Source organism: Canis aureus, chromosome 15 (genome assembly GCF_053574225.1).
Source record: "Canis aureus isolate CA01 chromosome 15, VMU_Caureus_v.1.0, whole genome shotgun sequence".
Classification (NCBI taxonomy): Eukaryota; Metazoa; Chordata; class Mammalia; order Carnivora; family Canidae; genus Canis; species Canis aureus.
In genome coordinates, this window is record NC_135625.1 from 51,623,490 (window position 1) to 51,643,588 (window position 20,099).

A 20,099-nucleotide genomic window follows, 5' to 3' on the forward strand; every position below is an offset into this window, starting at 1 on the left:
CGGGGGGCGGGGCGCGCGGCGCCCGGACGCGCGGGGCCTGACGGGAGCCACGTCTGTGCTGGTCGGGGGCTGAGCCGCGATTGGCGTCCGGGCCGCGGTCCGGGGGTTGCTGGGAAGATGGCGGACTCGGTGGCCTGCCGATGAGGAGGCCGCGGGGGGAGCCCGGCTCCCGGGCCCCGAGACCGACTGAGGGAGCGACCTGCGCGGGGCCTGGGGAGCCATGTAGGGGTGGCGCCTGCGGGGCGGGCTGCGGGAGGGCGGCGGGAGTTGGTGTTGGCGACCGTGAGCACGGTCTCCGGGCGTCGCCGGGCGTCGCCGGGCCGGGTGGGTGTGGGGGCCCCTGACACCGCCGACTCCGCGCCATTGCAAAGCCGCGCGCTCGGGCTCCACGGGCCCCCTGCGAGCTGGGCGCTGCGTTCTCGTTTCACGGGCGAGGAGGCTTGGGCAGAGAGACGAAGCCACTTGTCCAAGGTCATGCAGCTGGTAAGTGGGAGCGCCCAGCATGGAACCCAGGACCGCCCCGCTGCCGAGCCCGCGTTCCACCCTCCTTGCCGCTGCCGCCTCCTGCGGGAGGGGGAGGTGGTCGAGAGGGCGTGTCGACAGGGCAAGCTGGGCTCCAGGCTGGGCACGACCACTAACCCGACTCGTGACCTCGGGCTTACCCCCCCCTTTCCTCTCTGGGCCTTGGTTTCTCCACCTGTGAAATGGAGGTAGTGCCAGCCCTGCCTACCTCAGAGGCGCGTGCGGAGCATCAGAGATCCATAGTGCATGTGGAATTGCTCTGTAAATATCCCTGTGCGGAGGACATGGAAGGTGCTGCTTTAAAGGATGGAAGGAGGCAGAGAGGGGCGGGGTGGGGAAGACTAGAGCAATCACAGAGGAAGGACGAACATGAGTGGGTGTTCTGACCCCAGGGCCCTCTGAATGGGGAGTGAGGTCAGGAGTTGATGGCTGGTTTCCGGTTTCTCTCCCCTTTGGAGAAAACCTCACCCCCTTTTCTGGGCTGCCCCTCAGGGTCTCCATCACCCAACTCCATGCTTCGACTCCTGCTCTCTGCCCAGGCCTCCGCTGCTCGGCTGTCTGGCCTGCTGCTGCTCCCGCCAGTACAGCCCTGCTGTCTGGGGCCCAGCAAGTGGGGGGACCAGCCTCCTGGAGGAGGCCTCCATGCAGGCCCCGTGCAGGGGCTACAGCGGCTTCTGGAACAGGCGAGGAGCCCTGGGGAGCTGCTGCGTTGGCTGGGCCAGAACCCCACCAAGGTGCGCGCCCATCACTACCCTGTGGCACTTCGTCGTCTGGGTCAGCTCTTGGGGTCTCAGCCACGGCCCCCTCCCGTGGAGCAGGCCACACTACAGGACTTGAGTCAGCTCATCATCCGAAACTGCCCCTCCTTTGACATTCACACCATCCACGTGTGTCTGCACCTTGCAGTCTTACTTGGTGAGGAGGGTGTCTGGGGGGTGGGTGTTCACGGAAGAATAGAGAAAGAGCGTAGAAGACCCAAGATCACTGACAGAATTCACCTCTTGGGCTTTGGCAGGACTGGTGCATACCTTGGCACACTTGCTGCCGCTCCCCTTGTATCCACAGCTGACACCAGGAGTCGAGCAGCATTCCCTGCAGCTTAGCTAGGGGTGCCAAGCCCGGATTCCTTCCTACACAGTGCTCTAGAAAGCCACTACAGTTTGTCACCATTGGCGTGAGATGAGAGCTCATTTGCCATCTTTATTTGAGTTCTTGCCCGCAGACTGTCCTGATAACCTCACAGTCACATGGTATTTCACACTTCTCCAGTGCTTCCACTTACACTATAGCCCATCCAGTCCAGAACACAGAGACGTGAAAGGTTGGGAATTCATCAGCTGAACCCCATGACTGGAACAGAGCAGCTCCCTGTTACCAGGCCTGCCTCCTCTGACCCTCTCCCTCTCAGGCTTCCCATCAGATGGGCCCCTGATGTGTGCCCTGGAGCAGGAGAGAAGGTTCCGCCTCCCTCCGAAGCCACCTCCCACCCTGCAACCTGTCCTGCACGGTGGGCAAAGATTGGAAGCTGCTCTGAGCTGCCCTCATTTCCTGAGGCGTCCACGGCAGCACCTCATCCGCAGCCTGGCAGGTGCTGGAGGGGACTGAAGGCAGGTGGCGGGGAGGGGCTGAAGAGGAGGCCGGTGGTGGTGTCTGGACTGAGGGTCCAGCATAATAGGCTGTTCTTCACAGAGGCCAGGCCAGAGGAACTGACTCCTCACGTCATGGTGCTCCTGGCCCAGCACCTGGCCCGGCACCGGTTGCGGGAGCCCCAGCTTCTGGAAGCCATTGCCCATTTCCTGGTGGTCCAGGAAGCCCAGCTCAGCAGCAAGGTGGGATTACCTCCCACCCTGCCATGCTTGTCTCCTAGCCCTCCACGGTGTCAAGCCCAGCTCCCTGTCAGCTTGATTGGCTGCCTCCTGCAGCAAGCAGCCAGGCCCTCTGCTCTGTCCCCCTGGGGTTTTATCTTTGCACACCCCCTCCTGGCTCATCCACCTACCCAGTGTGTATGCCTGGCTCTCTGTAGTTCTACTCACTTAGCACTGTCTTAGCTTCATTAAGCCCACTCCTCTTAAGTCTTCAGGGCCAGACCCCACAGCGATGTCTCCTCCATTGGTTTGATTAATCACGTGGGGCTCAAAACACGGGTTGTGCTGTCAAACTTCTGGTGTGTACGTCGGGGGAGAGGGATCGCTCTGCTTTTACAGAGACATTACAAGCCTGCAGGCCAAGCCTCCCTGAGGTTCAGCTTGTGAAGGGTATCAACTGTTTCATGCTAGGTGAAGGGCTGCTCTTCCTCCACAGGTGGTACAGAAGTTGGTCCTGCCCTTTGGGCGGCTGAACTACTTGCCTCTGGAACAGCAGTTTATGCCCTGTCTTGAGAGGATCCTGGCTCGGGAAGCAGGGGTGGCCCCCCTGGCCACTGTCAACATCTTGATGTCACTGTGCCAGCTGCGGTGCCTACCCTTCCGAGCTCTGCACTTTGTCTTTTCCCCAGGCTTCATCAACCACATCAGTGGTGCGCACACAGGAGAGCCAGCGGGGATCCCCAAGGGCCACTGGGCAGGGGGAGGCAGGGGTGGGAGTCTGTAGCCCCTCGAGCCTCAGTCCCGCTTTCCCGCAGGCACTCCTCATGCCTTCATTGTGCGGCGCTACCTTTCCCTGCTAGACACGGCTGTGGAGCTGGAGCTTCCAGGATACCGGGGTCCCCGTCTTCCCCGAAGGCAGCAAGTGCCCATCTTCCCCCAGCCACTCATCACTGACCGTGCCCGCTGCAAGTACAGGTGGATGGGGAGGCTGAGGGGAGGGGAGGGGACCCTGAACTGTCCATGCAGCGGCATTCTTAGCAGTCCTAGAGGGAAAAATGGGCCTTGGAAGGCCTTTGCCCAGGGTCCAGGCACGACAGGGGACAGAATTAAGATGAGCCTCCTGAGCCTTTCCTTGTCGGTCTTCCTACCCCATCCCAGTCACAAGGATATAGTAGCGGAGGGGCTGCGCCAGCTGCTGGGGGAAGAAAAGTACCGGCAGGACCTGACGGTGCCTCCAGGCTACTGCACAGGTGAACCCCAGTGGCGGGGGGGCGGCTGGCAGGGTACAGAGCCTGGGCTGGAAGCCAGCCGCCCTCTTTCTTCCCCCTCCAGACTTCCTGCTCTGCGTCAGCAGCTCCGGTGCTGTGCTTCCTGTGAGGACCCAGGACCCCTTCCTACCGTACCCTCCACGGTCCTGTCCCCAGGGCCAGGCTGCCTCTCAGTCCACTACCCATGACCCCGCCCAAAGGTAAGGGAAGAAGGTGGGAGAGCCTCCCACCTCTGTAGACAGCACCCTGAGCTGCAGTCTGCTCCCCACAGGGTGGTGCTGATGCTGCGAGAACGCTGGCATTTCTGCCGGGATGGCCAAGTGCTGCTGGGCTCCCGGGCCCTCCGGGAGCGGCACCTGGGCCTGATGGGCTACCAGCTCCTGCCGGTGAGAGCACCCACCCCGCATGTCCTCCTGGCTCCCCTGTGCCAGCCCAGGACCCTGAGGGTAACACGCCATTCCCTCCCTCACAGCTACCCTTCGAGGAACTGGAGTCACAGAGAGGCCTGCCACAGCTCAAGAGCTACCTGAGGCAGAAGCTCCAGGCCTTGGGCCTCCGCTGGGGGCCTGAAGGGGGGTGAGGGGATGTACATGGGGCTCAGGGTGACCCCCAAAGGGGGTGGACAATTTGCACTTTGGCTCTCTATATTTTGATTTCTCATTAAAGTCCCTTTCTTTCCCCATTGTGCATCTCGTTTCTGGGACAGGAAGCGGGTTGCCGCGCCCCCCGCCCACCTGCCAATCCATGCTCCCTCCCCATACAGACACAGAAGGCCAGGATAGGTGGGGGCCGAAGCACTTTACTGTGGGGGGTGGGGATGGTAAGGAGACTTTAAATTATTCATTTAAATAAAAATGAGGGAGGGGAGGGGGAGAACACCCCAGCCCCTGATCCCTCTATCCATCCGTCCCTTGGCTGTGGGTCCAGGCAGCAACTACACAGGCATGGGCATCTCATTGTACTCGTCCACACCCTCCCGCTCATCGAACACTGGCTCCGCCTCATTAGCATCCAGCTGTGGGGGTGGAGGGAATTAGTTGATCCTGACCTCAACCTGGGTGGGGACCCCAGGGTGGGGGTGGGGGGGGGGTGAGGGGTGGGGTGGGGGGTGGGCAGCAGGGCTGGAAGGAGCAGGAGGCCTTACACATTTCATCTCTCTCTCGGTGAAGATGCGGGTGAGCACCACCATGCGGAGGGGCACCGTAAGGATGAGGATGAAGGGGAAGGCCAGGGAGGCAGCTGTGGACATGACCGCCCAGAGCAGGGCCAAGCAGAGCAGCTGCAGGGCTGTGAACAGGTGCATTCGGAGGGTCCGAACCTGGGAGGGGACAAGACAGGTGAGCCGAGGCTTCTCCCTGGTCCCTTGGAGGGCCATCTGGGCCTGCCACCTCCAGAAGACAGACAGCCCTTTCTCCCTCCACGGGGGTGGCAGTCGTGGTGGCTATGCCTTTGAGGGGCTTACCAAAGCTGGGTCTGCAGACTAAACGGTGGCTGAACACAATGAGCAGATGGGGGGGCCGGAGAGTGAGCCCCACAGACCAGGTGTTGGGGGCAGAGGCACGGGGCTCTTTCCAGTGAGGTCTTACCTTCTTGACATAGGTTACATCTGGGTGGTGTTTGGGTGGCATGAGCAGCAGGTGCAGCCGCTCGTAGAACTGGATCCCATTAAGGGAGGTAACTCCCATGTACAGAAAAATACCAAAGAGCACAGCCAAGGGGATCTGCCGGAGCAGGTCCCCAATAACTATGGAGAGACCTGGGGGAGGAGAGAAAGAAGCAGGTGGCCCCAGGCTCCCTGCCTCAGAGACTGCCTGGGGAAGGCTGAAGCAAGAGCTCAACGTACCCACAAGCAGGGCAACCAGCAGCCCCGTTACCCGCTGCTCCTTGACCTCCTGGATCTTGGGCTTGTCCCCAGGTGCCACAGCCTTGCTCATGACGGTGAGTGCGTTGGCATGAGTGACGGAGCGGACGGTGGCAGCAGCCAACCAGGGCAGGCCAAAAAGGGCACAGATGCCGCCCATGGCCACAATAAGCAGGAGGTCCAGGTGGAAGCCAGAGCCCTTCTGCAGCATGCGCTCCTTCTTGGAGATGATCAGCCTGAGTGGGGATGGGGACTCGCTGATGCCCAGGGCCCTGGGGCCAGCTTGGCACAATCATGTCTTTCCAGAGCACCCAGCCAGGAGCCTCTGTCTGTTTTTGGAACCTGCCCATTCCGTCAGGACAAGCATTCCATCACGGAGCTAAGCCCTCTCCACGCTGCCCTCCTTGCCATTCAGGACCACTTCCAGCCTGTACTGTGCCCATCCCAACAAACGTCAGAGGAACCTTCTACTGCCTATGGAAGGAATTCTGGGGGTGCCTGGGTGGTGCAGTCAGTTAAATATCAAATGACTCTTCATTTGATCACAGGGTCGTGAGATGGAGCCCCACATCAGGCTCTGTGCTTAGCTCGGAGTCTGCTTGAGATTCTCTCCCCCTCTCCGCCCGCCTCCTGCCCCTCCATCTTGAGTTCTCTCAAATAAAGAAAAAAATCTTTAGAGAAGGAAATTCTAGGGGCCAGCCTGGCATCCTGGGCCCCCCTAACCCAGTGCACCCTATCTCCTCGCCTGGCCCTGGCTGGGGTTTCAGCCATTCCACAAACAACCCCCTTCGGCAGGGACCACTCACGTGGTGATCTGCGTCTCCATGAAGATCAGGATGAAAACCAAAATGGCCGGCAGCAGGCTGGCAACCATCATCCACACGGGGAAGGAGCTATTCTCTCCCAGCGGGTTGATGACCCAGCCCCGCTTTTCTGGGGCTGTCACGGAGAATCCACTGGGCACGCTCAGCTTCTGCAGGGTAGATGGGAGAGAGCCGGAGGGCCAGTGAACGCTGGAGGGAGAGAACTGAGGGGCACTGGGCAGGGCGAATGCTGAGGGCATGCAGTGGAGGGGGCCTGGTGTCTGCCCAATTGAGAGGCAGCTCTGGGGCTGGGCTGGCAGGCACCAGCCAGAGCCCCATGCCAGGCAGCATCTCCTGACTGCTGCGTGTGCTCTGCCTCACCTGGGTGTAGGTATCCTCAATACTATAATCCACAAGCACCATGATGAGGATCGCAATGGGCACCCCAAAGTCCCCGATCACCCGCCGCACCTGTGGGCAAGCACCATGCTCAGAGGTCCCCGGACCCCTCTCAGGCCCCAACTCAGTCACCCTTCCTGGCCCCTTCCCCTCTTCCACCTCCCTCCGGCATTTCAGCCCACACACCCGGCCAGGGAAGAACCGGCTATTCTTGAATTTGCGTAGGAAGAAAGCGATAAAGAAGGTGCCCGCCATGAGCACCAGTGACAGCAGGGCTGTGTTGGGCTGGCCCCGGGGCCTCCCCTGCCCCACTGGCCCAGGCGAGCTCCCGTTCCCTGGCCCCAGCGTGGCTCCTGCCCCATGCCATGTGTCGTTGTCACCGCTGTGTGCCTCAGAGCCATTGGAGACAGAACAGCCATGCAGTGGATGTTCCTGGAAGATCTAGGGAGAGGACAAAGCGCTCCATCAGCTAAACTGGTGAGATTTCTGGGCTTGGATGTATGTTGAGTGGGGCAGGCAGCATAGGAGATGGTGGGTCTGGCCTTAAGGGGCTTGTCTCGTATAATAAAAAAATGACTAAAGTGACCTGATGGGAGAAAGGAGAAACTGGGGATTCAGGCAGCTGGGGGTGTCCAGTTGCAGCCAGGCCTGGACAGGCAGGACACATCGCAGAGGACTCGGGGCAAGTCTTCTAAGGCTGACACAGGCATGGCTCTGAGGCCCAGACTGTGAATATGGGTGTCACCTCGGGGGCCTTCCTCTTTGGCACTTCTGGACCATGTGCCACTTTAGCAAAAGGACCTGTTACCTTTGTTATGACAAACATGTAACTTGTTAAGATTGACCTGAAGTCCTGGTTCAGGTGTCAGTGACAGGGAAAGTGGTGAGGGGCCAGGAGGAACCACCAGCCCAGGGGAGCTCTGGGCTAGCCCAGACCTCATACCCTGAAGTGAGAGCGAGAGAGGTGCAGAAGGTGCCCCGGCTCCGTCCCATCCCGAGGTCTCACCCCTGCAGCCTAGCTCTCGGCAGGGCCTGCTTACCTTAATCAACTTGTAGAACGTCTCATAGATGAAAATGAGGGAGATGAGGAAGGCAAAGATCTCCTGGGTGAAACGGGAGACAAAGCGCACCAGGAAGCTCCCCTCCAGGGCCACCATGAGCAGGGCCAAGAGCACCAGCCAGAAGCCGATCCACACGCGGCCCACCAGGTACTCTAGGTTGTTGCTGCTGCAGAACTGGGGAGGCGTCCAGTCAGGTCCCAGAGCCCCGGGGCTAGCAAAGTGGGCATGTTTGGGGAGCAGGAGGGGTCTGGAGTGGAACAGGAAGAGCCAGCCCCCACCTAGCCCATGGGCCCTTACCGAGAAGAAGGCCTCCTCGAAGACCAGCAGGGGCCCAGAGAAGCCAATCACCAGCAGCGGCTGGGCCCCCAGCAGGCAGAAGACCACACCCTGGAGCGCTGTGGACATGATGAGCTCCGACACCCCAATCAGGTCCTGAGTCTTCTCTCCTGGGGTGGCAGGAAGCAGAGTGGCTCAAGAGCTGTCAGCCAGGGACCCGTGCTTGCCCTGCCCACCCCCCCGCTACCCCTGCGAAGCTGCCTCTTACCCAGCAGGCCCCCGAAAGTGATGGCAGGAGACAGGGCCGCGAAGTAGATGAAGATGACAGCAGCCAGGCACTGGGGGTCAAGGGCATCTCGGAAGTCACTCAGGTAGTGGGGATAGCGGCGCCGCACATCTCGGATGAGGCCCCCAAAGGGCCGGCCCGTCCGCCGGAGGGGATCATCTTCAACTGCACCTGCCACCTCTACCATCTGCAGGAGCGCTGCAACCCAGGCCTCCGTCAGGGCGCCCGCCACGGCCCCTCTATGCGCCCTAAGCCGCCGCGCCCCCGCAGGCAGCCCCGTCCCTGCCCCGGGCCTGTACTGGCCCGTACCCTTATCTTGTGCTGACTTGGGCTCCAGTCCAGCCCCAGGGGGCAACAGCCGGCCCTGCTCCTCCCGCTTCTTGAGCATCTGGCGTTGGAAGTGAGCAACAGACCGCAACAGCTCCTCGCCCTGTACTTCGGAGGGCGGCAGCACCACGCTGCAGTCCAGGAAGGCGTTGATGGCAGTCAGCAGGTCCTCCCTCTCGTCTGCCAGGTAGGCTGCCTCATGGAATTGCTGCCAAAGCAGGCCTGGGGCTGGTGAGGGCGCGGGGCGAGGGCTGGGGTCCCGGGGCAGAACTGAGTGAGGCCACAGGGGCGGGGAAGAGGGAGCCCGGTGGGGGCAGGGGCGGGCCTGACCTTGTCAGACATGAGGGTGGAGATGGAGCGGCCAATTTCATGGTAGTCCATGTTGGCGCTGCTCGGGCCCAGAAGCAGGAAGAGGAAGCGCACAGGCACGGGCACCTCCAGCACGGCGTCTAGCTCCACTGCCTCCCGCAGCCGCACAAAGGCCATGGTAGGGCGGGAGAGGAACTCCACGCAGCCTGGGGGCACAGCGCTGTCAGGGGCTGAGGGAGGGAGCGGACCCCAGCCCCCGGGGGGCACCCATCAGGTCACAGCCCCCCACCCACAAGGCTCGCCCACATACCCACAAGGACCACCGTGGCCTCGGCGTTCTCGGGGATCTTCTCCAGGAGCTTTAGTTCATGCTTGGACTTGGAGCGAGTGATGCCGGCTGGTGGGGCCGGAGGGGGCAACTCCCGCTGGGGGTGCAGAGGAGCACAGCTCAGCCCAGCCCGGTGCCCCCATACTCACAGCCCAGCAGCCAGTGGTGGCAGCTGGGATCTGAACGAGGCAGGGCCACCCTCCTGCCCTCACCTCTCGCTCTACATCTAGCCGAGTCTCAGGAACACCTCCAATGAGAGGCTCGGTGACATGAGGGTCACTCTCAGGCCCCTGGCCATGATGGTGCCCTAGCAGGGAGCCCAGGGAGCCAGCTGAGATGTTTCGAGGGAAGGAGAAGTCTTTCTCATCGCTTGGGTGGCTGGAAGAGCAGAGGGCGATGAGAGAAGGAAGGCAGAGGCGGGGGCCAGAAGTGGGTGGGCAGGCGGTGGCAGCAACTGGGGCCTCACCTGTGTTTCAGTAGCAGGGCCCGCAACACATTGGCTCTGTCCTCAGCCTTGATTTGGTCAGAGATGACCATCTGCTCCACCACTTGGTGGGCCACCCCAGGCAGGGTCTGCTGGTCCAGGTCCAAAAGCACAGCCCCTGGAATAAGGATGGCATGCACAGGCCCTCATCCCCAGGGAAGAAGCAAGGACCGGGTGGGAGAGAGATCTGGGGATGAGGGGGCAGCCAGGTAAGTATGGTCCGGGTTTGCAGCACTGGCTCAGAAATCAGGGAGCAGGGTTCAGGCTGCAAGCCCCATCGCATCTCTGACCTGTTCCTTCCAACTCTCTCTGTCCCATAGGAATGTGGTGGGGCTCAGTGGAGGCCACTGAGGCAGAGCCTCCCAAAAGTCTCTTCCAAAGAGCCACATGCTGGATTCCCTAATATCCACTCCAAGGTCCTGATTCTTCCCTCTGAGTATGGCACAGCCCATCTGTGGCCTAGAGCCATCTGACGATGTCACCCTCCATCCTGGGTTCCTCTCATGGGACAATTTCCATATCTTTCTACTGGTCGCTGCTCTGAATGACTATTTTATACAGAGATGAAAGTCCTTTCAAAAGTGACGAGGTCACCTTTCTGTCGAGGTCAACTTGTAGGAACACAGAACTAGACAACGAACAGAGCCGTTTCAACAAAAATGGGCGTGACAACGAACAAAACCAAGGGCCCCTGGGCAGCCAACACAGAGATCACAAAGCCCAACGATAAAGCACCTGTATGTTGGCACCTTGCCCAAAGCCTATGAGCCTTCCTCAGAGCCTATTTACTTCTGGTTTTGAAATTATTCTTACAGCAGGTTTCTGAGTCCTCGCTGTTTAGAAATACGCCTCCTGACAGCAACTGGGAGTGACTTTCCCAAAAGGAAGGAGGAAACCCACACAGAGCAGAAAATATCAGAGGCCTCAGGAGTCTTGCATCTTGGACATTTGGTGAAGATTACATAGCCCTAGGAATGCCTGGCAGGCACAGGCAGGAGAGCAGGCCACTCCTGATCTCAGGGTTGTGAGTTCGAGCCCCACGCTGGGTGTAGAGAGGACTTAAAAAAAATAAAATCTTGAAGAGAAACAAAAAAAAAAAAAAAAAAAGAAAGAAGAAAGAAAGAAAGAAAAGAAAGGAATAAAGGAATAAAGGAAGAAAGGAAGAAAGGAAGAAAGAAAGAAGAAAGAAAGAAAGAAAGAAGAAAGAAAGAAAGAAAGAAAGAAAGAAAGAAAGAAAGAAAGAAACCTCCCATAGTCCTGTAGATTAGGTCGTTTCAGAAAAGTTTCCAATGACATTCTTTAAAAACTTGTCAACTTTAAAAACGTATCCCAAACATACCAGCTTTGGTTATCTGAAAACATCACGTAAAGAAGCCATTTGCTAAAAATGCAGATAAGAGAGAGTAGTGTCAATCATGCCCTGGGATCACCAATGACAGAGCCTGAAAGCGACTGGCTATATGACATCACAGAAAGAAGAGACTCCCTCCTGGACTCTCCTGGGAACATCATACACCGTGCTGCTGAGGGGGGTTGGTCCTCAGAAGGCAGGGCACGTTACCATGGGCCAGGGTCCGGCGGAGCTCCAAGAGGCTGCGGAAGGACAGGGACGCCACGTGGGGCTTCCCCCAGCGCTCTGTCTCCTCCTCCACGTCCTCCTCAAACTTGATCCAGCGGGCAGTCTCCCGCCACTGAGGCTCCTGGTTTCTGTCCAGCAGCAGCTCATTCAGCTCCACAAACACCTTGTGGTGGAAGACAAGAGGACACAGCAAGGTCAGAGCCCGAGGGGCCCAGGGACTGCTCCCCTAGACAGCCAGCGCCAGGGCAGGCCTGTGACCTGGCACAGCACCGGACACAGAGCCTAGCAAGATCTTAACTGGTCCCACACTCTACTTGCCTCATCTGTAAAATGGGAGCAACAATCCCCACCTCAAAGTCTCATTATGGGGATTAAAACATACGCAACAGGGATGCCTGGGTGGCTCAGCAGTTAAGCGCCTGCCTTCAGCCCAGGGTATGATACTGGAGTCCTGGGATCGAGTCCCATATCAGGCTCCCTGCATAGAACCTGCTTCTCCCTCTCCCTGTGTCTCTGCCCCTCTCTCTCTGTGTCTCTCCCTCTCTCTCTGTGTGTCTCTCATTAGTAAATAAATAAAAATCTTAAATAAATAAATAAATAAATAAAATAAAACACATGCAACAGTACACAGTACATGACATAGTAAATGCTGGATGAATGGTCACCGCACATGTGCACGCATGCACACAGGCACGTGTACACACACACGTGCACACTGGAATGTTGTATGCTTCCATGTATATATGTTCAAGAACCGACGGACAGGGGTGCCTGGATAGCTCAGTGGTTAAGTGTCTGCTTTCAGCTCAGGTTGTGATCCCAGGGTCCTGGGATTGAGTCCTGCTTCGGGTTCCCCACAGGGAGTCTGCTTCTCCCTCTGCCTATGTCTCTGCCTCCCTCTCTGTGTTTCTCATAAATAAATGAGTAATAAATCTTAAAAAAAATAAAAATAAAAAGGAACTGACAGGACTGAAGCACACAGAAGAGTAATCACAGCTGATGGTACTGAGGAGAGGTGCAAAGGAACAGAGTACAAAGCGTTCTGTGTCCAGGCAGGGTTGGCCAGGTGTTTGCATGTGGGAGAAGTCACCAAGCTATACGCCTGGCCCCACTGTGCTTCATTGTATGTTGTTAGACCTCAATAAGGTAAAACACAATCCACTGCAAGGGGTGGGGCTAAGAACCAGAGCCCTGGAGTCTTAGATGGGTGGTGTCGCTAAGGAACTGAGTTATCTTGGTCAATCACTGCCCCTGATTTATGGCTGTGGGACGATCAAATGAGCACAGTTGAGGGGATTCTGAAAGGTGAAGAGTACTGCTCTACACAGCCACCTCTAGCCGAAAGGGTCCTCGAGCTCCTCACTGCCAGCTGCCAAAAAATGGCCACAGTATAGAAATTAACAGTGTCGGGACGCATGGGTGGCTCAACGGTTGAGTGCCTCCATTTGGCTCAGGGCGTGATCCTAGAGTCCCAGGATCGAGTCCCACATCGGACTTCCTGCATGGAGCCTGCTTCTCTCTCTGCCTGTGTCTCTGCCTGTGTTTCTCATGAATAAATAAATAAAAATCTTTAAAAAAGAAAAGAAAAGAAAAGAAAAAAGAAATCAACAGTGTTGAAGATGTGAATCGAACTCCTAAAGCCCAAATCAATAATGTCAAGGATTGTTGTGCAGTGTACAACCTTCACAACCACAGATGGTGGTCCTGGTGTTCGAGATCGCTGCTGGGGTGTATGTGTGTGGGGGGAGTGGGGGAGCCTGTGGGGTGATAAGGAAGAGCATGAAGTGGAGAAGAGTACCTCGTGGGGCTTATGAGGGGCCCGGGGCCGGGTCCGAGGCGTGGGGCCAGGCTCTCGCCCTTCCCGGCCACCCTGTCCAGAACCTTTGGCATTCTTCCGCACCAAGTGCCGCCGCACTCCAGGAACGTCCTCAAACCGGTGACCTGGAGGAGGCAGGGGCACAGGGTCAGGCTCCCCCTTCCTCTTACTCCTGTCCCCGCCCCCAACACTGGGCTCAGCCCAACCAGCACTCACTCTTCATGAGGTCTAGGTCAGCGGTGGCCAGTGTCTGGGCCTCGCTCTCGTCTGTGGGGACGCGGGGCAGCAGTGCCTGCTCGGCCCCCGTCATGCTCCCGATGCGCCTCCTCTCCTGCAGGTTGTAGCTCCGGTGCCCGGGCTGTGCTTTGGTCAGAGGACGCGCCGATGCTCCCCCATCATCACCTCCTGCGGCGCCACTGGCCGCAGCCACCACCTCTTCCACCGGGGCTCTGGACAGACAGAGCAGCCATGCAGGGAGGACCCGGGGAGGGGACCCCCAACTGGACCCCACCCTCCTTACTCCCCACTCTTGGTAGGTGTGGATGTGAAACACCGAGCCTCCCACAAGCACATGCAGTGCCGAGATCTGGCTTGGCCCTTTCCCGGCCACGCCGCCAGAGCCATCACACAGGCTCCCTCCCAACACCAACTCCTCAGCCTGCCTCCTGGGGTGTGGGGGCAGGTGACATCTGTAAAAGCAGCCAGTGCAAGGCCTCCTTCCTCCCCTAAGCACACCCCTCACCATGGGCTCAAGAGGGTCACAGGTCCCAAGCTCCTAACCCCATGGAGTAAAGTAGGTAAAAATAGGTCTTTAGAAGTAGAGATGGGTCCCTCATGGTCACAAGAACATGAATTAGTCCATACAGATACCAACTTCTGGTCCTATCCCCAAACCAGGCCGTCTCTTCCTCTCTTGCCACAGTGCCCAGTCCCTGCCACACCATTCTCCCACAGCTCCAAGTTTGTGTCCCCTTCCACGATGAGTCCCTCTCATCAGGCTTTCTTCCTCTACACCCACCTTGGGTGTCTTGGTGCCGCCGGCACCTCTGCCCACAAATCTGACCCACTCTTCCAATGCCACACTCTCCCCACTATTCCTCCACCTGCCCCTGGGCATCGGGCTGCCTGCCAGCACATGCCCCCATGCAGATGGCCACTGTGGGCTCAGTGCCACCTGCACGGCCTGTCTCCCCAGCGAGTCATGCAGCATGCCCTTCCCTTCCTGCAGCCCTTCACGCTGCCTGGCACCCAGAAAACAACAGGTCCACGATAGTAGTGACCTTGAGACCCAGTTCAAAGTGATTTCCTCCAAGAAGCCTCCTCTGGCTAACACTCCCAAACTCCAGTGCCCCACAGATACTGATATTGCACCCACATCTGCCCTTTAGCACAGTGACTTTCCCGATGCCATTTCCCAGGGCAGTTCCCCAAGAGCCAAAGGGGGGGGGGTCTCCTATTCTTCTCACACCTTTGGGGCCCGAGGCGGGCATTTAGACAGTACCTGTCCCATCCCTGATCCGGCGCCTGACCCCACTCCCCCTGAAGTCGCAGGTGGGGTGCTTAGACTGTACCCCTATCCTGTGCCAGGGTAACCCACACTTAAACCTTCATGCACACCACTCTTTAACCCTTGCAACCACTGTGTGAGAAAGGTTCTATTCTCCTTGGTTTACACACGGGAAGGCTGAGGCTCAGAGAGGTTGTCCTTGCCCAAAGGGGCAGGGCTGGGATTTGAACCCCAATCGAGGATCCCAAGGCTCATGCATTTCCCCCTTATCATGTTGCAGATGCCGGTAGGGGAAGTCTCCATCTGGGAGACACATACCCTGTCTGGGCGCCTTTGCTGGCATGGGGAGCCGCCTCCTGGTGGGGCAGTGGTGGAGGAGATGGACTGGTCCTCCCTCCCTTCCGGTCAGCACCTTCATCCTCCTGGAGAAAGAACTGGAACAGGAACCCACGGGCGCAGGTGAGGCCGGGCCAAGTACCCCAAAGATGCCCCCTAGGAGCCCAGCCCCAACTCACCTGCACCGAAGAGGGTGTGGAGGCCGGGGTCGGCTGGCTAAGTGCTCGGGTCCCCTCAGCTTCACTGGCCTCCTCCTCATCTTCCTCCCCCTCCTCGATGGTAGGGGTCTCCCCGGTGGGGGAGGCCCCGGGGCGCCGGCGAGGCTTCCGTCCTGGGCCCTGGGGTGTCTTGCGGCGGCGGGTGTCCGGAGGCAGGTGAGTGGACAGTGGGTGATGGATGTGGTGGGAGGACTGGCGGTGATCTGCAGGGAGGAGGGGGTCTGCTGCAGGCAGGCAGAGCATCCTTCCCCTGCCATCCCAGCCCCCAGCCCCTCCCACGAGCCCCTCAGCCCTCTCCTTGCTGGACAGTCGAGCCTAGGTGCCCCTGCCTCCCCCTCCCATTACCCCCTCACATTCAAAGTCTTCCTCCCCATAGCTGCGGCCTGGCTCCTCTCCGCCTCGAGACCCAGCCTCCTGTAGGATCTCCTCAAACCGCTCCACACCCAGAGTGCGGTGAAGTTCATCGTCCTCCTGTTCAGGGAACCCAGGCGCTGCCGGGCCCAAGCTCTCTGGCTCCGGCTGTGGGGGAGGAGGGGTGGAGAGAACACACAGGGGCTCATCCAGAGTTGCCTCCTGAGACCCCACCCTGTGCAGTGCTGGAGATCCAGGACGCCCCCAGCAGCCTTCCCCTCAAATGCCAGGGACCCAGACCCCTGCCATGTCCTGGGTAGCCTCCCCCTAGGTTCCAGGGCATCTGAACCCCGGCTGTGCCCATTCTGGTCAATTCTAGGGCAGGTGGAAAATCTCAGGAGAAATCCTGTGTCTCCAGCCCTGAGGTAAAATGTGTGAACTGGCCCATTCATATGGTCCACGGTGAACCAATCCCCTCTGGCTGGAGGACAACTATCCGGCCTGAAAAGTAACTTCTGGAGGTGCCCGAGCCAACCAAGCTGGACTCTGAAAGCTAGCCCCTGGATGGGAAGGCAGTACTTTGCCTTTTCAGGAACGTCCCCCCACCCCCCCCACCACTGCAGCACCCCACCAAGCCAGGGCCCCTAGGGCGCTCCCTGGCCCCGCCCCCCCCACCTGAGTCATACTGCAGGAGAGGAGCGCCGGACTGCAGTGGTGGCGGTGGTGGTGGCGCTTTGGAGGAGAGCTCAGCCTAGTTGAGCAGCCTGCCACCTAGCCACAGCTTCGTCCAGCCCCCACCACCCCTGCCACTCTCAGCTCCGGGCACCACCAAATATTTGCTCAAGAGCTTCTGGACCTCAAGGGCATCGGGATCTCCAAGGGCGGGGTACAGAGCCCCCCCTCCGTGCCGGGGCCAGTGGCCAGAGCAAGGAAGAGCAAGGAGAGGAGGGCTAAGAAGTCAGGTCCTGGGGAGACACCGAGGTGGGGACAGGAACAGCAGGGAGGGGCGGGGGTACTGGACACAAGATATAGGAGTCAGGGGGCTGGCTTCCCGGCACCCCCCTGCCCCTCCCAGCAGCTCTGGCCCGCTCCCCAGCTCGGGCTCCACTCTCACCAGAATGAGCAGCGGGAGGAAGGCGGCAGGAGGCGGCTGAAGCGAGTGAGGACGGGGGAGCTAGCCAGGGTGGGGGCAGGGGGGGTGAGAGCCCCTCGCACCTGAGACCGCAGGAGGAAGTCCATGGCAGGCAGGGGTGGACTCGGAAAGGAGGGGGAGGGGACCAGCCTGTGCCCCTTCCCAGTCACGTGCCCTGCTGGGCCAGATGGCCAATAAGGGGCTGATTATGGCACTTGGGGTTAATCATTACACTCCCCAGTAAAATCAGGAGGGGGCCACGTGGGGCCGCGCTGGGCGGACCTAGGTGGCACGTGGGGCCAGGGGTGGGCGGTACAGCAAGCAAACTGCCCAGAACCACTGTGGGAGGACGCTGCTGCCTTTAAGGCTGGGTCAGAAGGGGTGACTGGGTTTGAGACCCAGGGTCCCCCACGTTCCTCTCTCTCTGAGGATAAAGAACCCCCCACCCCCCACCCCCAGGTCTTTAGGAAAGGGCCTCAACTCCCTCCACAGGACTGGAAGTGGCCTGACCACCCCAATACCCATCCCAGACTCCCAGAACCAGACAAGGTGTGTGTGTGGGAAAGCTGGCAGTACCCATCCCCAGAGGTTCCCCTTCCTCCCGAGCCCGCGCGCGTGCACACACACACACACAAACACACACACTCCAGTCTGACCTGGACCCTCCGCCAGAGCACCTGTGGGGTGGGAGGGGCAGCAGGGAGGCCAACCCAGACGGCAATACTCACAGTACAGAAAGAATCTGCGCCCGAGGCGGGGCGCCGGGGGGCGCTGCTCATGGCCAAATCTTAGCCCTTCTCACTGTCCCTGCGGCTTTCAGGACAACAAGGCGGCGGCATAACCTGGGCGGGATGGGGGTGGGGGGGAGAGGCCCGATCATGTAAGAGCAGGCCACCAAGCACAAGGGCCCCCGACCTGGCTCAGCCCCACCACGCCTCAGGAACTTCCCGCCAGTGGCCACCCAGGGGTCTCCCTGCTGCTAGGGACCTCTGGGCTATGAAGTACTTTAGGGTGGCCCTTAAGGCTGGAGAGCAGAGAAAATTATTTATAGAAGAAAAGAGAAAACAGAGAGAAGAGCACTAGAGGAGGGGGCAGAGGAGGCCACGTAGGGCCAAGTGAGACAAGAAAAGGTGGGAGAGGCTGCAGAAACAGGGTGGGGGGAGCAGGAGTCAAGGCCCAAATGCAGAGAAAGCAGCAGAAATCAGGGTAAGGAATGGAGGAGGAGGAAAGGAAAGGACAGGCTGAGCCAGAAACAGTAGCACCAGAGGAGGGCCGAACAAGAGAGGGGTGTCCTGGGGAGATGGAGACAAGACACCCCGGAGACAGAGACACCCCGTGGAGCAGAGTTGGGAGGAAGGAAGGGAGAGACTGGAGAGAGCCCCTAACAGCCAGCCCGGGGGTGGCAGACGAAGCAGAGCCAGGGCTGGGAGGAGACACCAGAGGGGCCCCCTTGCCTGATGAAGGAGGCTCCCTGGGGGAGGGGCAGGAGCCCAGCTCCACTCACTCAGTGGGAGGGAGGGAGACGCGGCACTGGCAGGACAGACCTTTATAATGGGGGAGGGGCACGTGACGAGTGGGAAGAGGGTGGGCAAAGGGGCAGTACTGATCCCTCCCCTCTCCTCCCCTCCCCAAGCCCCAGGCCAGGAAAATCTGAGTGGCAGGGCTCCCTCCTGACTGTGACTGTAGGGGTGTCTCAGGAGGGCACTGTGTGTGTGGTGGGGAAGCAGAACAGTTGCAGTTAAGGAACCTGACCCGGGGAAATCGGGGTATTCATTCCTAGTGGGGGAAGCGGATGTGGGTGGGTGGGGGACCGGGCCCTCCAGATTCTCCAAAGTAAAGTACTGGAGCTCCCCAGTGTGTTGTTGGGGGGTCAGGGGTGCCCGATTTAGGGCTAACTCCAGGATAAGACAGGTCAGTGAAGGGTAAAACGATCTAGGTCTAGGGGGTCAGTCCAGGGTGGGGAGCCCGGAGCAACACATTCCTGGCCGGCACTCCAACTCAGCTGACGCTCTTCACCTCCCCCAGCAGGACTGGAGCCAGGTCACGTTTGGTGTGGGGGAGAGGGGGCACTAGGGGGGGAGAGACCCCTGGCTGAGAAGGGTGCGTGGTGTCTTGGGCACCTACAGGTGCCCCACTCCCACTTCCAGGCTGTGCCCTCGGTGTATTCCCCACCCCACGCCACCACCGACCCGACCCCGCGGTCCCAGAACACAAAGCAGCTTCTGTCCAGGGCATCGGTGCCGATAATCCGGGGTGGGGGCACATTCCGGGGACCAGCCCCGACCGGCCCGGGGGATTAGCATCTCCCCCACTCCGGCCCAAGGGATTAGCACCCTGGACCCCCACTTGGGCATTAACCAACCCCCAAGTGAACTCGCACATTCCACAGCTCTCCGAAGTGGGGCGGAGGGAGGAGGATAAAGTGGATTTGAGGCAGCGCCGCCCCCAACACCCAGCACCGGGCTTCCCACCCAGACCAGCCAGCGCCCCCACCCCCACCCCCGGAGTCAACTGCAACTCTCCGGACCCATCTTTCCCATACCCACCCAGTGGCTCCCCCTTCTGCCCGACACCCCTTGTCCTGACCTGACCCGCCACCCCCTCCCCGCACAGCTCCGCCTCCCACCCCGGAGGTCGGGGGCGGCGGCCCTGGCCCACCCCCAACCTAGACACCCCCGACGGGCCTAAAGAATAGAGTCGGGGGTCGTAGGGGAGGGGTGTGGTCCGGGGTCCGCCCAGGAATTGGGAAGGCGGGCGGCGCCTCCCAGAGACTACCCCCTCCTGGTGGCAGGGGGCGCGGCACCCTCGCTTTAGGGAACTCTATCTAACCAGCGGACCCCGGATCCCGCTCCCGACCCGCGCCCGCGCGCCTCCGCATCCTTCTCCCCAAGACCTGGCTTCCCCGCGCCCCAGTCTCCGCCCCTTCCTCCACTTCCACTCCCTCCCAGCTCCGAGTCCCGAGTTCCCCCCTTTCCTTCCCCCTCCCTTCCTCCCTCCGCGGCCCTGGCCCTCCTCCGCCGCCACCGCTCCGCTCACCCGCTTGCTCTGGACTGCGTGCCCCGGAGGTCTCGGGGTCTCTCCCCCTTCTCCGGCGCCCTCGCGCGCTCCCGACGACTCCCTAGTGCCCACCTCGGGGCTCACCCCCGCCGCTCCCAACTTCTCCCAACTCAACTTTCCCCCGCGCCGCGGGCAGGCCAGCCCCCTGCGTGCGCGCCCCCCGGCGCACCGTGCGCGGCCCCGCGGCGGGCCGGGAGGCGGGGAGCGGGGGCCGAGACCCGGGCGCGGAGGCGCGCTTCCAGGCACCGCCCGGCACCAGACCCCAGCTCTATCCCGCGAGGCCGCCGCCCGGGCTTCCCCGCGCGGGACTTGGGCGCCCCGGGGACGCCGTCTTTGGGCCGCATTAGGCACCTCTGGGCGGAAAGAGGAGACAC

At 60.3% G+C, this 20,099-nt stretch overlaps 2 protein-coding genes and 1 long non-coding RNA gene across 7 annotated transcripts; 2 read left to right on the forward strand and 1 right to left on the reverse strand.

Moving 5' to 3' along the window:
• The first annotated feature begins 32 nt into the window (after nucleotides 1-32).
• Nucleotides 33-4,394, forward strand: FASTK (Fas activated serine/threonine kinase). Of its 4 annotated transcripts, none has more exons than XM_077849662.1 (11): nucleotides 33-222; nucleotides 1,015-1,437; nucleotides 1,931-2,110; nucleotides 2,212-2,351; nucleotides 2,824-3,037; nucleotides 3,188-3,302; nucleotides 3,486-3,577; nucleotides 3,660-3,795; nucleotides 3,867-3,981; nucleotides 4,068-4,171; nucleotides 4,302-4,394. In XM_077849662.1, exons 1-11 carry the CDS (start codon nucleotides 141-143, stop codon nucleotides 4,375-4,377), a joined length of 1,677 nt encoding a protein of 558 aa, XP_077705788.1. In that variant the 5' UTR covers nucleotides 33-140; the 3' UTR covers nucleotides 4,378-4,394. The 4 variants fall into 4 exon arrangements, with proteins under 4 accessions (XP_077705788.1, XP_077705786.1, XP_077705789.1 ...); XM_077849660.1 differs by having other exon boundaries at nucleotides 35-222; nucleotides 3,143-3,302; nucleotides 4,302-4,392; XM_077849664.1 differs by having other exon boundaries at nucleotides 64-222; nucleotides 1,015-1,256; nucleotides 3,143-3,302; nucleotides 4,302-4,392.
• Nucleotides 4,375-19,880, reverse strand: SLC4A2 (solute carrier family 4 member 2). 2 transcript variants are annotated; one of them, XM_077849658.1, is made up of 23 exons: nucleotides 19,705-19,880; nucleotides 17,397-17,510; nucleotides 15,539-15,704; nucleotides 15,147-15,388; nucleotides 14,950-15,065; nucleotides 13,341-13,573; nucleotides 13,107-13,249; nucleotides 11,291-11,471; nucleotides 9,712-9,847; nucleotides 9,458-9,623; nucleotides 9,228-9,342; nucleotides 8,939-9,123; nucleotides 8,591-8,816; nucleotides 8,264-8,479; nucleotides 8,017-8,165; nucleotides 7,699-7,893; nucleotides 6,845-7,099; nucleotides 6,641-6,730; nucleotides 6,263-6,429; nucleotides 5,439-5,692; nucleotides 5,182-5,351; nucleotides 4,740-4,913; nucleotides 4,375-4,610 (listed from the first exon to the last, which is right to left on the reverse strand). In XM_077849658.1, exons 2-23 carry the CDS (start codon nucleotides 17,445-17,447, stop codon nucleotides 4,530-4,532), a joined length of 3,711 nt encoding a protein of 1,236 aa, XP_077705784.1. In that variant the 5' UTR covers nucleotides 17,448-17,510; nucleotides 19,705-19,880; the 3' UTR covers nucleotides 4,375-4,529. The 2 variants fall into 2 exon arrangements, with proteins under 2 accessions (XP_077705784.1, XP_077705785.1); XM_077849659.1 differs by lacking the exon at nucleotides 19,705-19,880 and adding an exon at nucleotides 16,752-16,843 and having other exon boundaries at nucleotides 17,397-17,516.
• Nucleotides 8,936-15,393, forward strand: LOC144284744 (uncharacterized). The gene is made up of 4 exons (XR_013353188.1): nucleotides 8,936-9,938; nucleotides 10,050-11,502; nucleotides 13,462-13,656; nucleotides 14,912-15,393. It is a non-coding gene; the product is annotated as an uncharacterized LOC144284744 (long non-coding RNA).
• Nucleotides 19,881-20,099: the final 219 nt, after the last annotated feature.

What these genes read in the sequence shown, in the direction of transcription:
- SLC4A2 (XM_077849658.1), bottom strand. Translation starts at nt 17,447, where the DNA reads ATGAGCAGCGCCCCCCGGCGCCCCGCCTCGGGCGCAGATTCTTTCTGT. An exon ending in TGGGGAGGAAGACTTTGAAT is followed by an intron (nt 15,389 to 15,538) that starts GTGAGGGGGTAA and finishes TCCTCCCTGCAG; the next exon opens with ATCACCGCCAGTCCTCCCAC. An exon ending in GCTGGTTGCCCTGCTTGTGG is followed by an intron (nt 5,352 to 5,438) that starts GTACGTTGAGCT and finishes CTCCTCCCCCAG; the next exon opens with GTCTCTCCATAGTTATTGGG.
- FASTK (XM_077849660.1), top strand. Translation starts at nt 141, where the DNA reads ATGAGGAGGCCGCGGGGGGAGCCCGGCTCCCGGGCCCCGAGACCGACT. An exon ending in CGCGGGGCCTGGGGAGCCAT is followed by an intron (nt 223 to 1,014) that starts GTAGGGGTGGCG and finishes GCTGCCCCTCAG; the next exon opens with GGTCTCCATCACCCAACTCC. An exon ending in CTTCATCAACCACATCAGTG is followed by an intron (nt 3,038 to 3,142) that starts GTGCGCACACAG and finishes GCTTTCCCGCAG; the next exon opens with GCACTCCTCATGCCTTCATT.